At 40.7% G+C, this 13,076-nt stretch overlaps 1 protein-coding gene across 2 annotated transcripts in view; it reads right to left on the reverse strand.

Annotated features, from left to right (window-relative positions):
- Positions 1-5,093: 5,093 nt before the first annotated feature.
- Positions 5,094-13,076, reverse strand: part of cpne5b (copine Vb) — a gene marked incomplete at its 3' end in the record, with an annotated part of 160,554 nt that continues 152,571 nt past the window's right edge. For both annotated transcript variants that reach the window (XM_084445636.1, XM_084445635.1), the window contains exons 18-20: positions 10,779-10,836; positions 9,803-9,876; positions 5,094-5,282 (exon numbers count right to left, since the gene is read on the reverse strand). In XM_084445636.1, the coding sequence (XP_084301762.1) occupies positions 5,094-5,282; positions 9,803-9,876; positions 10,779-10,836 (321 nt within the window). The remainder of the gene's footprint in view (positions 5,283-9,802; positions 9,877-10,778; positions 10,837-13,076) is intronic.

Here is a 13,076-nt window from a genome sequence, read left to right on the forward strand (position 1 = left end):
CAACAAAATAACAAACAAGGAGTTGTATGCCAAAACAGGATGCAGAGGTGTAGTCCTTGAAATCAAACACCTGCGACTCAGATGGCTAGGCCACGTTCTAAGAATGGACAAGGAGAGGATACCTAAGGCAGCGTTAAGATGGACACCACCTGGAAAACGTAAGCCGGGCCGGCCAAAGAACACCTGGCGGAGAACAGTCGAAGGAGAGCTGAAAGAGATGAAGCTTACATGGGGCGAGGCACAGAGAGCAGCACAACATGGCATCGAGTCGTTGAAGCCTTATTTCCCATTCGGGAAGAACAGGATTTAGTAAGTAATTATGTTCTTGTTCCTAAGTAAATCATACCACAGAAAGTTTGGTCTTGTCACAGCAGCATGATACTGAATGTCGTGTAGGGTAAATACACAAGATGTACGGAACAACACAGTAAACTGTAGAAGCAGTCATACAGAGGTAGTGTAAATACCTGCCAAAGATGATTTTTTTCATCACTTGCACCTCATGTGTGCACTTCTCTAGGTAAGGTGTGATTTACCAAGGGAGATTTTGGGAATACGGGCACTTTTGGTGTCGGTTTTACACAATCTTTGATAAAGGAGGTGCCTGAACTCGACAGGAGGACGTGGACAGTCCTATAACATACAGGGAGCTGGCTTGTGAAGGTCAAAGGTTAAACTGTCAAAAGTCGCTGTATATCAGGTAACACTCAGATAGCAGAGATCTGGCGATTGCAAGTTTGGCAAGAAAAATAGAGTTTACGACAGACAAAAATGGCAATTTTGCACTTAGTATTTAGCCCTGGCATGAAAATAGGGCCCTTTGCTCCAACTTTCACAGTTATTTAACAGTCATTGAGAATATCCTTGTGCACTTCTAGATTTAGAAAGGCTTAATCCACACCTGCAGGCAATAGTGTATAAACAGTACATGTATCTGAATCTAGAAGCTTCCACTTATTCCTGTTGAAGGTTATATTATAGAAAATATTGTGATTAAATAAAATTGCGACCCTTCATTTGGGTCATCATCCACATCATAAGTAGAACTCTCCAACGTTTATGAAAGTAGTCATTTGTTTTTTATTCATTTTCATTTAAGGCAATCCAATACAAAGCATTTCACAACCCACCGTATGACAACGATCATGTACAAGAAAACTTTGTTCAAAATAAAAAAGAGGGAACCATGCAAATTATAAACCCAGAAATATCAACAACAAAAATGCAAACTGGGAGGATTGAAATAGAATTTTGAGAAAAAGAAGAATCAACAACCGATTGTAACATGCTGTTGGCTACAGTTTTCATTTTGTGAGAGAAAGAAGAATCAACAATTGATTGTAACATGCTGGCTGGCTACAGTTCAGTTTTGTGATAATCTTATGAGAGAGATGCCTTTCTCAGAATAGGAATGACTAGGCACAAGGGAGAGAGAACGCAAACAGTCCACGATACTCGTCGCCATATTTGGCACTAACATGCGCATAACCCGGATGGAATGGTGTCTATGTTACCGGTGTTGGCAATGAATACAAAACACTGTCTTTATTCTCCATGTTTTATGCATGTTCAGTACACTATCCCACAACCGTAGGTGCCTGGGACCACAGGTGCCCATCACATGCTGGCATTGCGGAAGGTACTGGAACCTAATTGGTGAGATACAGTAGATGGCTGATCTTTATACATTCCAGATGAAAATAAAGCTGTTGTGTAATATAATATGATATAATATAATATAATATACACAAAAATAATAGTGAAACATTTTACAATTGAAGCACACTTCTTAAGGAATGGGATAAAGTGCTTCCCTTAAATATCCCGGAAGGAATATGTAAACCATTCTTAAACACACACACACACACACACACACACACACACACACACAAACACACACACACACACACACACACACACACACACACACACACACACACACACACCTGATACTAGCCTGGGGCCTATTCACTTTGCAATTGTGGTTTCCGGCCTAAGAGGATCTGGGTTCCCCAGTCCAAAAACAGGCAATGCAGCAAGATCCTCTTCTGGAATAGGCTACAGTACTTCTTATTTTATGTCCATGTTTTATTCTAACTCGTAGCAACTGGCGAGACTAGGCTGCTCGATTATGCCTTTGTGTGACCGGATCCCAGCGGGCTCTCAACCGGAAACCAAGCACTGAACGGCGAATAGAAGCCAGGCTCTACCCAGAGGACGCAAGGTTAGGTTCACACCACTCGAAAAGAGAAAATCCACCCCTGTACAGAAACCTCCATTTCCCTTAATTACACCATTACACCACTTTACACAGAAACACACAGAACATACAAAATAAAACTATCCTGGTTAAATTGGAAGGGAGAAATGCAGAGGATAGATTCCACCAGCGACCACAGTAAATGCATGTGCTTGTGTGTTGTCACCTCTCACTAACAGGTGTGTTGTGTGTAGCCGTGTGGCTAATAAAAAGGACCCTCTGATGCTGTGCCATGCTTTAGAAAGGTGATCTCTCCTGCTCACTGTAGCCTAGCGCCGTATCAGCAGGGGGAGGGTAAGGGGGTGACGTTAAATACTGTACATCCTGCCTGTCGTCTTCTTATCGAGGGACTGGATGTCAACACGCAGCATAGGGGACAAGTAGAAGAAGAAGAAGAAGAAAAAGAAAAATAATAATAATAAGAAGAAGCCTAGTCAAATGGTTGTAAACATTTTTTATGTGCTTTAATTTTTAGATGATTACTATCTTATTTAATGACAACTAGTTCTGATAACCATTGGAGCAATCAGTAATTGGCAGTGTAGGCACCTGAAACGCTGGGGGCAGTATTTCTATTGGCTGGCAGCTTGAATGTTCAAAAGTTAGCCAAAACATGAATTAATTAATGGTCCGGCCCTGTCACGGTCTGCCCAGGACCCCTGCGGATACCCGTGCCGAATATAAACGCTGTCAGGCCGACGGTGTCTGAGGAAAGTCCGGACAGAAGGACAGCAGACAGGCCGATCAGTGGACAGACGGGAGTAGCTCATTTAAGCCCCAGACGCACTGGAAGAGTCTGACTAGCGTTTTGAAGTACACCAATTGTTTTAAATGGCCGATCACGCACCAAAAGCGTTTTTGAGGCGAGTCAAACTGCCTTGACGCTTCTACTCCGAACTTGTTTACATTTTGGAGTGTCAAATGGGGACAAATCAATTTAAATTAAATCAGCTCCCTATCAAAGCTGACGCCTGCAGTGCGCCATAGGAATGTCAAATGAGGGGAGTCAAATGAGGCGAGTCAAATGAAGCGCGTCAATTGACTCTTCCAGTGCGTTTGGGGCTATAGGGTTAATCAAAAGATTGCTTGGTGGTTCAAAACTGCTGCACACTTTACTCAGTAATGTCTGATTTATGATATGAAGCACTTAAGCTCACAATAATCAAAGTACTGTATATTATTACACAGTACTTTGATTATTGTGAGCTATAGTGCTATCGTGGAACTGACAATGGCCAGGTTTCCCGAACGCGTTAAGAAGCATTTAACTGAGTTAAGAAGCACTTAATTCCAAAGTACTTCTTTACTTCCATGCAAAGGGTTGCTTACGAAGGGTTCCTTAAGAAGGTTCTTTATCGGGAAACCTGGCCAATATGTACACACAATTAAAGGTTAAAGGTTAAAGTCCCACTGATTGTCACACGCCTGAGTGTGTGAAATCTGTTCTCCGCATTTGACCCATCCCCTATGTGCTTTGCTGTGTACACATATATGTGACTGGTATGTGCCTCATGTAGGCAGTGCACCTTTCACGTAAAATCAAAAATACTTTTTGTTTACATTATGTATATACACCAAATAACATATTGTGTGTACATATTGTCAGTTCCACAATCGCTTCCAAAAAGATAATGCTCAGTCCTTTTTTCTTTTTTTTTGTAACTTGCGGGCCCTTTTCCAAGGTAATTGAATGTCTGTATTGGCACACATACAAATGGCAAATGGATTGACTTGGCTTGATAAGGAAAGGTCACAACGCCAGCTTGTTTTAATTAACAAATTCGATTTCGATTCTGTCTGACTGGACTTTAACCGACACTTCCTGGTTGTCAAACCGAACAGTCTTTGTCTGGGGACAGTCCGAATGTTCAAATGCTCACTCACTGGTTACAGCTGGCCTGAGGAACCACAGCTTGGGCTTGAATAACTGAAATACTATGATAAGGGAAATTGGTTTTGACTTAAGAGTACATAGAAAACAGATCATCTGTTACTTGTGCTTTTATACACATCCTGCAAACAGTACCATTTTTTTTAGTTTTACTGAATGTTATAGAGAAATCTATTGGGGAGGTTCATATAGAAACATTTTAGTATCAAATACATATCTATTATATTGTATATCCATGCAACTTCAGCTAACTTCAGAGAATAAGTACAGGATTATGGTGTATTCGGTTTTTACCAACATGCTTTTATAAACCAATATATGGGGAGTGGTTGATTACTGACATTAAGACCATGAAAAGCAATGCCCAATCCCCCCAAAATACCTCAAAATGACACCCCTTTTCCCCAAAAGATAAAAACAAATTTAACTTCACCAATTTAACCCGAAACCTAAAAAAAACAAATTCCAAATTCAAAGGTATCTAAAAACATCACTTTTAAACAAATATGCTCTAATAAGCCACATCAATGGGGAGCAAGGTCAACAAAGGTCAAAGTTCAGATGAGGGCACACTTGTCCTGGTACATTGAACGGCAACCACAGACAGGCACAAGTTTCAACCACAACATGACCACCCACCCGTGCTCACACAAGACGTAAAACAGTCAGCGTCTCATGTTGATGAAAAGACGTTTGTTAAGTCCTGATACTGCAACATCGTCTCTCCCGCCCAATCCCCTTTCTCCCTTACTGAAAAAACAAAACAGATAAAACCACGACCAACACAAATGGCCTCTCCGAGAGTCATTGCTCGGAGGTTCCAATACAAAACATCACGCCAGCCTCCTATGTCACTTCCTGTTCTAATCCCAATCCATTTACAGGAAGTAGAGAGTATCCCTGGGCACCGTGTGTCATGTCCTTTGCTGTGGGGATCTGGGCTCAGATCTGCGTGTGCTGGGTGTGTGCCGGCGGGGTGTAGGGGGGCGGGGAGGGGTTGGGTTTGATTCCCCGGCTCTTCATGTAGGAGATGAACTGGTCGGGGATCTCGGCTAACACGTCTTTAGCCAGGCGCGCCATGCTTAGCACGTGGTTTCCTGTCCGGTCCATGTAGTCTCGGAACGGGACAAACTGAGGAGGGTGGGGGGGAAGGAGAGGGGGGGGGGAGCGAGAGAGAGAGGTAGGGGAGAAAAAGAGAGAGAGGGAGAGAGAAGAGAGAGAAGAGGAGAGAGAGACGAGAGAGTGAGACACAAATTAATTAGTTCTATGCTTTGGCAATATTTATGTACTGAGTATTTCCAACCAATAAAGCTTGCTGAATTTAATTGCACTGAATTGAGAGAGAGAGAGAGCTCTGTGTTGGGAAATAGTGTAATTGATTATGCAATTACAGACATTCCTCCAGAACATATAAATGCGTTCACAGTCTTGCCACAATATCCCATATCAGAGCTTAATCAGATCCTACTCTACTTTAAAAAGACTGATACCCATACTCAGACAGGAACTCTTGATCAGAATCTGTTACCCCTCCCAAAGCCCTATATATGGAGAGACAAGTATTGATTGATTGATTACACCAATACACTTGATAGTATTAAAGGAGTAGTAAAGGGAAAATGCATGTTTAGCCCTGTTTTAAGGTAATTTATGATCATATACAATGGGTTCAAAACATTGACAAAACTAGCACTTTTGAGAAAGTCTGATAATTGCTCTACCACCATTTTGGTCATACAATGTGTGTGGTGGGTGGGCACCGTGAACAATCATTCAAAAAACATGTTAAACTCTCAATTCCAAAGACAAGAAACTCACCAAGGTGTTAGTTGGCATTCTGACATATAATTCGCCATAAAGTAAGATTCTAGTTCATCTGGAAAGGCTTTTTAAAATATTAAGCATAGAACTATTTAGTCGCAGCACATACGTGTGTAAACTTCCGCAAACTATGTAACCTAGCAACAATAACAAAAGTTACCGTACGTAGAATTCCTGAATCCCCTCTGCGGATTGATCTACACATCTACAATGGTTGCTTCAATACAAGTCAATGGATTTCATAAAATGATCAATAAAACCCTACAGGATTCATACTTTGCGGCGAATTTGGTGTCAGAACACCAACGGACACCAATTACCCCCTCAGTGAGCTTCTTGTCTTTGAAATCGAGAGTTAACATGTTTTTGAAAGATTTTTCAAGGTGCCCACCCACATCCATTGTATGACCAAAACGGTGGTAGAGCAATTATCAGACTTTCTCAAAGGTGCTAGTTTTGTCAACGTTTTGATCTGAACCATTGTATATGATCATAAGTTACCTTAAAACAGGGCTAAACATGCATTTTCCCTTTACTACTCCTTTAACATCCAAGTCCTACAAGAAGAATTCATATGTAAGCAATACCAGCAAGCATACATTTGGCCACTAACGATTTGAATCACAGACTAAAGATCAAACCAGACAAAACACAAAAAGAAAATTGGTTTGTTCAGTAAATGTTCCTTCTTCAGAAAACATCTAAGAAATCTATCAAATAAAAATCACAAAATCCCTGAAAACTAAATTGCGCCATGAATATCACGCCTTGAAACAATACAAGACCATTATCAACCAGAAAAAGAGTAAGTACCTGGATGATGAACTGGTCAAAACAGAAGAAGCAATAGATCAAAATAAATCTCAAATTGGCTTTATACCCAAACATAGAACCACAGATCACATATTTACCCTCCATACACTAATTCAAAAACATACCAAACAAATAAAGGAAAATGTGTACTTGCTTTGTTGATTTTAAGAAAGCTTTTGACTCAATCTGGCACAATGGTCTTTTATACCAGTTGCTCCAAAAATGTATTGGGGACAAGATATATGATTGAGTTAAATCAAAGTATTCAAAAAACTTGTGTGCTGTAAAAAATGGACAAAAATAACTGAATTTTTTAAACAATGCTGTGGAGTCCATCAAAGTTGTAACCTATCCCCAGCACTTTTAATATATACATTGACCAGTTAGCAGAACTATTAGAAAACTCCCCAGTCCCAGGGCTTGAATTAAAGGGCAAGGAGGTCAAGCGTCTATTTTATGCAGATGACCTACTCCTGCTATCAGAAACAGAGGAAGGACTGCAAGAACACTTGGACATATTCAAGAACTACTTTGAAAACTGGGCACTGAAAGTTAATCTAGATTAAACTACAATTATTATATTTTTAAAAAGCAAGATCACAAAGAAATATCAGTTTGTTTTAGAACACTGAGACACACAATGGAACACACAGACCTTGGTCTGACAATCAGTGCTTCAGGACATTTTGGCAAAGCTACTGTATGAATGCACTGGCAGATAAAGCTCATAGAGCTTATTATAGTATAAAGAGGTTCCTACCCAAATTAAACCCCCCAATAACAATTTGGATTAAAATCTACCAAAGTCTCATCGAGCCAATCCTTTTATATGGAAGTGAAATTTGGGGTCCAATAATAAAACAAGACCTCTGGGACTCAAACCCAATTGAAAAAGTACTGAAAGTCCACAGAAGCTGCCCAAACCTCGGCGCAGAGCAGAGCTTGGCCAATTCCCTCTCTTAATTAAAATACAAAAGAGAGCAATCACATTTAAGAATCATTTAGTGTTTTCATCATCATTCATGTTTTTAACTAGCGTATTGCCACATAGCCAAATCACCAAGTCACATGTGTAAATTGTATTACTGTTGCATCTCTGTGTTTTCTGTTGTATTTTTCGTCTGTAACTATGTGTTTGGATTGCACTGCTGCCCGTCTTGGCCAGGTCTCTCTTGGAAAAGAGATTTTTAATCTCAATGGGACCTTTCCTGGTTAAATAAAGGCTAAATAAAAAAACAAATAAAAATTCACCCAGAGAAAAACACTTGTAATGACTCTAATAAGGAAATCAAATTCACATCACAAAATGATGCAAATACTTTCCACAAATGACCCATAAACCAAATAGATAAAAATAATAAACTAAGATATATTGAACAGTGGTAAAAAGAAATCCAATCACGTAATAAACTGGAATGATAGATTACTTGATATGAAATTTCAATTGGCTCCATATTTAATCAAAATTAAAAACCCAATACAAAGACGAATTTTAACTATACAGACTCAATGACCATATATGCTATTGAAACTGGGCACCATGCAAAGAAATGGTTAGAAACAACAAAAATACTTTGCATCCAATGCAAGGAGAAATTGAGACAGAAAAATATTTTCTCATAAATTGTCCAAATTATAAAGAAATTAGAGATTAATTCTTCCACAGATTCGACCAAGACATGCCAAAATTCTTCACCCTTCCAGATGACCTACTTACCAAAACTCTTCTTGGAGAAGAGAGTGCTACTGCACAAATGGCATGGGAATTTGTAACTGCATGTCACAATGCTAGATCTGTTTCAATGTAAGACTATGCTAATTTTCTCTATATACTGCTTATAATTCACTATTTTGTATTATTATTATTATTATTATTATTTAGAGGCCGACCAATTATCGGTCACCGATATATCGGTACCCGATATGGTCTCATTTGGCCATTTCGGGTCATATCGTTATCGGTAAAATGTCTTCCGATACACACCGATAGGAAAAATAAAATGTATGCAAAAAGTACATGTCTTGGGTCTGTTAAACCCTAGTGTAATGCTTTATTTTAGCTGCTAGCCTGCTACAATATTTATTTTATTTTTGTTTATATGCCAAACTGTGATGCCAATGGTGCTGGTATTGTTGTGTCTGTGTCACTCCACTTCCACTACTCCTTTTCTTAAGTTTTGAATAAACTTAGTCATTGGTTTAAGAAAGCAGCTGTCTGTGTACTACAGTCACTGGGACTGTACCTTTGCATAATCATATCGGTGCATAATCTTTGCACAATCCACACAGAAAAAGGCCAGTTTTCATTCCAGCTCAAAAATTCACTATATCGGCTGCATATCGGTTATCGGTGATTTTCCCCGCTCTATAATCGGTTATCGCTATCAGTCACAAAAATCCCTATCGATACTATCTGCACTGGTTATCGCTATCAGTCACAAAAATCCCTATCGATACTATCTGCACTGGCAGATAAAGCTATGAGCTTTATCTGCCAGTGTGTTCATTGTAGCAGGCTCTATTATTATTATTATTTGTATTATTATTATTATTAGTAGTAGTAGTAGTAGTAGTAGTATTTAATAAGTATCCTTTTTATTTATTTTCTTTTTCTCTTTTTATATATGTAAGTTATATACATAGCAAGCTTATTGGTTAATTCACAATTTATATTAATGCCTTTCTGCTTTGGCAACATGTTTTATTATGAAATGTCATGCCAATAAAGCCTCTTGACTGACTTGAGAGAGAGAGAGAGAGAGAGAGAGAGAGAGAAAGAAGACCAAAGTATTAGAAACCGTCACCCACAAACAGAAGAAACTACCAGACAACCATTATGAACCCTGACTGTTTGGCTGACACCACCCAATAACATTAAAGCCGCTAAGTAGAGTTGAGAACTGTCTTAAAGGGGCAGTAATGTCAAGACCTAACTGTACAGTCCAAAGCAATATGCTTTTCTATCCTCTGCCCATTTTTAGCAGCAAAGAATTTCACAATACTGTGGGTTGAGTCACCTGAACGATGTCTCTCTCTGCCAGCTTGCCTCTGGACGAAATCCTGATATCATCTCCGTCTAGCTCCACCATAGCTGCAGCAAGGGAGACAGCACACACACACATACACACACACACGCACGCACACACACACGCACGCGCACACACACGCACGTGCACGCACACACACACACAAATGTACACAAGCATAAGTATTAACATGTACTGTATATACACATATTAGTCCTATATTTCCTATTTCTTTGATTTGTATTCTTTGGTAATCAATCATGTTTTTATTTCTAAATGGGAACCTACTGACTTATACCCGAGGCACAGGCCACATTCAGTCAGCATCCCACCAGAACCACTTAAAAAATGATTGTCTCCATTCTAATCAATTTACAGCCATAGAAATTATAATTATAATCAATTTAATAATCAGCACCTGGTGGAGCATGAACCCCAGCAATTAGCCCAAGACACTCTTGACTAAATTATGTCCACATCCACATACGCTGCTCCTCTATTAAATGAATTGTCGGTTCCCCCCAGGACCTGCTCCGCACAGACTAACTGCTGGAAAGGAGAGTGGTTACAGTACCTGGAGGGGAATAGTATCAGTTGAATATGTTAATTATCAACTGTGTCTCAATCAATTAGCTGGCTGGGTTAATGGCAGTGACAGGAGAGCAGCAGTCCAACTGTTGTAATTGTGCACTGAACCTAAAAAGCAGCATGTATTATAGATAATTAGGTAAAACGTTTATTTAATTATTTAATTAAAGGTTGAGGGCAGCCACTATCTTTACTTTTAGAGTTACATCATCCTCAGTCTTGTTAGTGTAATTGCATACCATAACCAAGATTGACTAATCTTAATATTATTAGGCCTTTTTCTAGGCTACCTAATAGACTACCTAACTTTGCCTACTATCTATCTGTCTATTGATTCAGGCAATTATGAGTGTCGTTGCTACAAAGGTGTCTCTTTTACCGTCAAACTCAGCCTGTCCGACTCCGACAATAATGATGGACATTGGCAGCTTAGCACCCTGCAGGGAACCAGAGAAAACAATCACTCAACCAACGCATTTAGCACTAGCGCACGCAAACATATTCCCTTTACGTTTTCTTACAAAAACAACAACATGAAGATAATGAAAATAACACATCAAGTGTAGGCGACTCCCATTCTGCCTCATGATACGACGCAAACATAAACAGTCCAGGACGGCAGCCATTGTCATTCGTTTCAATCCGGGGCGAGGCGACCGTCCTCGTCGTGACCTATAGCCGTCAGCGCCTTGCTATTCTGAGTGACAGTCACACGCAGACCCGCTAAGGGAACGACCTTCCTGATGTTCAATCTGCCGAGCACTTCAACCACTGGGAAGGCCATTACCCATGAATGGGTCTGCACTGCTCGGCAGATAACGCTAGCGAGTGCTACAGAGAGGAGGTTAATGGCAACAGTGTGACACGCTTGGTTTCTAGAGTGTGTCTGTGGAAGACGTGATGATGTCTCCTAATAGCCCACACTGAAAGGAAGTGATTCAGGGAACACAGCTGCTGCAGCTTGTCAACTATGACCCTTTTGCTATAAATCAAGAAAAGTAGTTCGGGGGAATTTGCAGACTGGCTAACAAAATGTCTGGCCGTTAGCTACTGCGAATCCCTAAGGAATCTGTTGGTATCTTCTCTTCCTGGCCATTTTCATCTTTATCCCCTGGTGTTTTTTTTCGGGCCCCCAATTCAATTTTAAACCGTCTAGATGTGTCTCCCTCCGTTATCTGGTAGACACCGTGTTTGCTCAGTAAATGGATGTTATTTGTCCAGACTCCATCCCTGGAGACCTCAGCCATTGGTCAAAGTATCCCAAGCGCGACCCCAGAGCACACAGCGCATAACAGCTTGTCAGGTTATACCAGGACAAAGTCAGGTTGTAAAATTGTAACAGCACCAAGTCAGGTTATATTTGAGGTTGTAACAGGACTAAAATATCAGCTGATATAGATATATACAGCTGAAAAAGGCAAAATTAACAACAAATGCAAAAAAAATACAATTTCAGAGAATCTGATATATTTCAGAGAAACCCTTGGATGATTCTGTCTGGAGAGGAGTGCAAAAAGAGAAAACTGTCGGTTCTCGAAAGGGGAAAGGGGGTGTTAGTTGACGTGTTGAGAACGTGTTGATTAGGTGTTCCATGTTCAGGGACTGCGTGCTGACGATTGTGGACTGGGAGTGTAGGGAGAGGAGGGAGGGCAAACTCAATCGTCACGGGACCCAACCTCCAATCACCCTCCCAGCCACTCCCAAGCCACGCCCCCGGAGGCCGGTGTTATCCTTGGTCAACATAATATAGGCGCCGATATTCTCAGACAAACCAATACACATACGGTAGGCTACAATTACTCACAGGAAGTCTGTGAAGTTTATTTAGCGGCTAGAAAAGACACACATGCACATTGCAATTTGCCACATACACCTGCAGGCAATCTCTCATCAGTTATTTCCCTTATATCTCTACAAAAATAGATGACAGGGTAAATCTTTTCATACTTCTCACTGCAATTAACTCTAATATGTTTCCATAAGTAGCTACATTTTCATCTCTGGGGGAAGATTTAATTTTACAAATCATGCGACCTCATCCACTATGGGTGCATGAGCTTCTTCTGACACACAGCTGTTGCTGGAACACATCGACGAGCCCAAATGATCAGTGCTCAACAGAGCTCCTGTCAGTCCCTATCCTCCACACACACACACACACACACACACATGTACACAGGAAGACAGGACGACACACACGCGCACATGCACTCCACACATAAAAAGTGTATACATTCTCTCTCTCTTTTTGTCTCTCAGACTCACACACAGACACATACTAAACACACACACTCGCTGGTGCATCGAACAGCCCTTAAAATAACAGCCTCTTAGGTGGCCCATTCACTCCGCCCCCTCCCTCTGTGATTGGCTGCTGAGATCCTGAGTAATGAGGAAACAAAACAGCACGTCCATCCAAACGAGCGACCACAGTTACCCACTGGCTGGAGGTGCATACTGCTTAAATCCATGGAAACGTTGTTACAAGAGGGCTCGCTATCCCATAATATTCTGGTCACGTTGACTGATGTATCACCTGGAGCCACCTGGGTCTCCAAACTCATTAGGAATCTAAGCCTTTTTGGAGGATCTGCAGTCTTAATCACCGGGTGTGGACAACAGAGATAGGATCCAAAGCTGAGAGAAGGTCCAGAGAAAGTCTGCTTCTCTCACTTCC

This window comes from Borostomias antarcticus (genome assembly GCF_949987555.1).
Source record: "Borostomias antarcticus genome assembly, chromosome: 11".
Lineage (NCBI taxonomy): Eukaryota > Metazoa > Chordata > Actinopteri > Stomiiformes > Stomiidae > Borostomias > Borostomias antarcticus.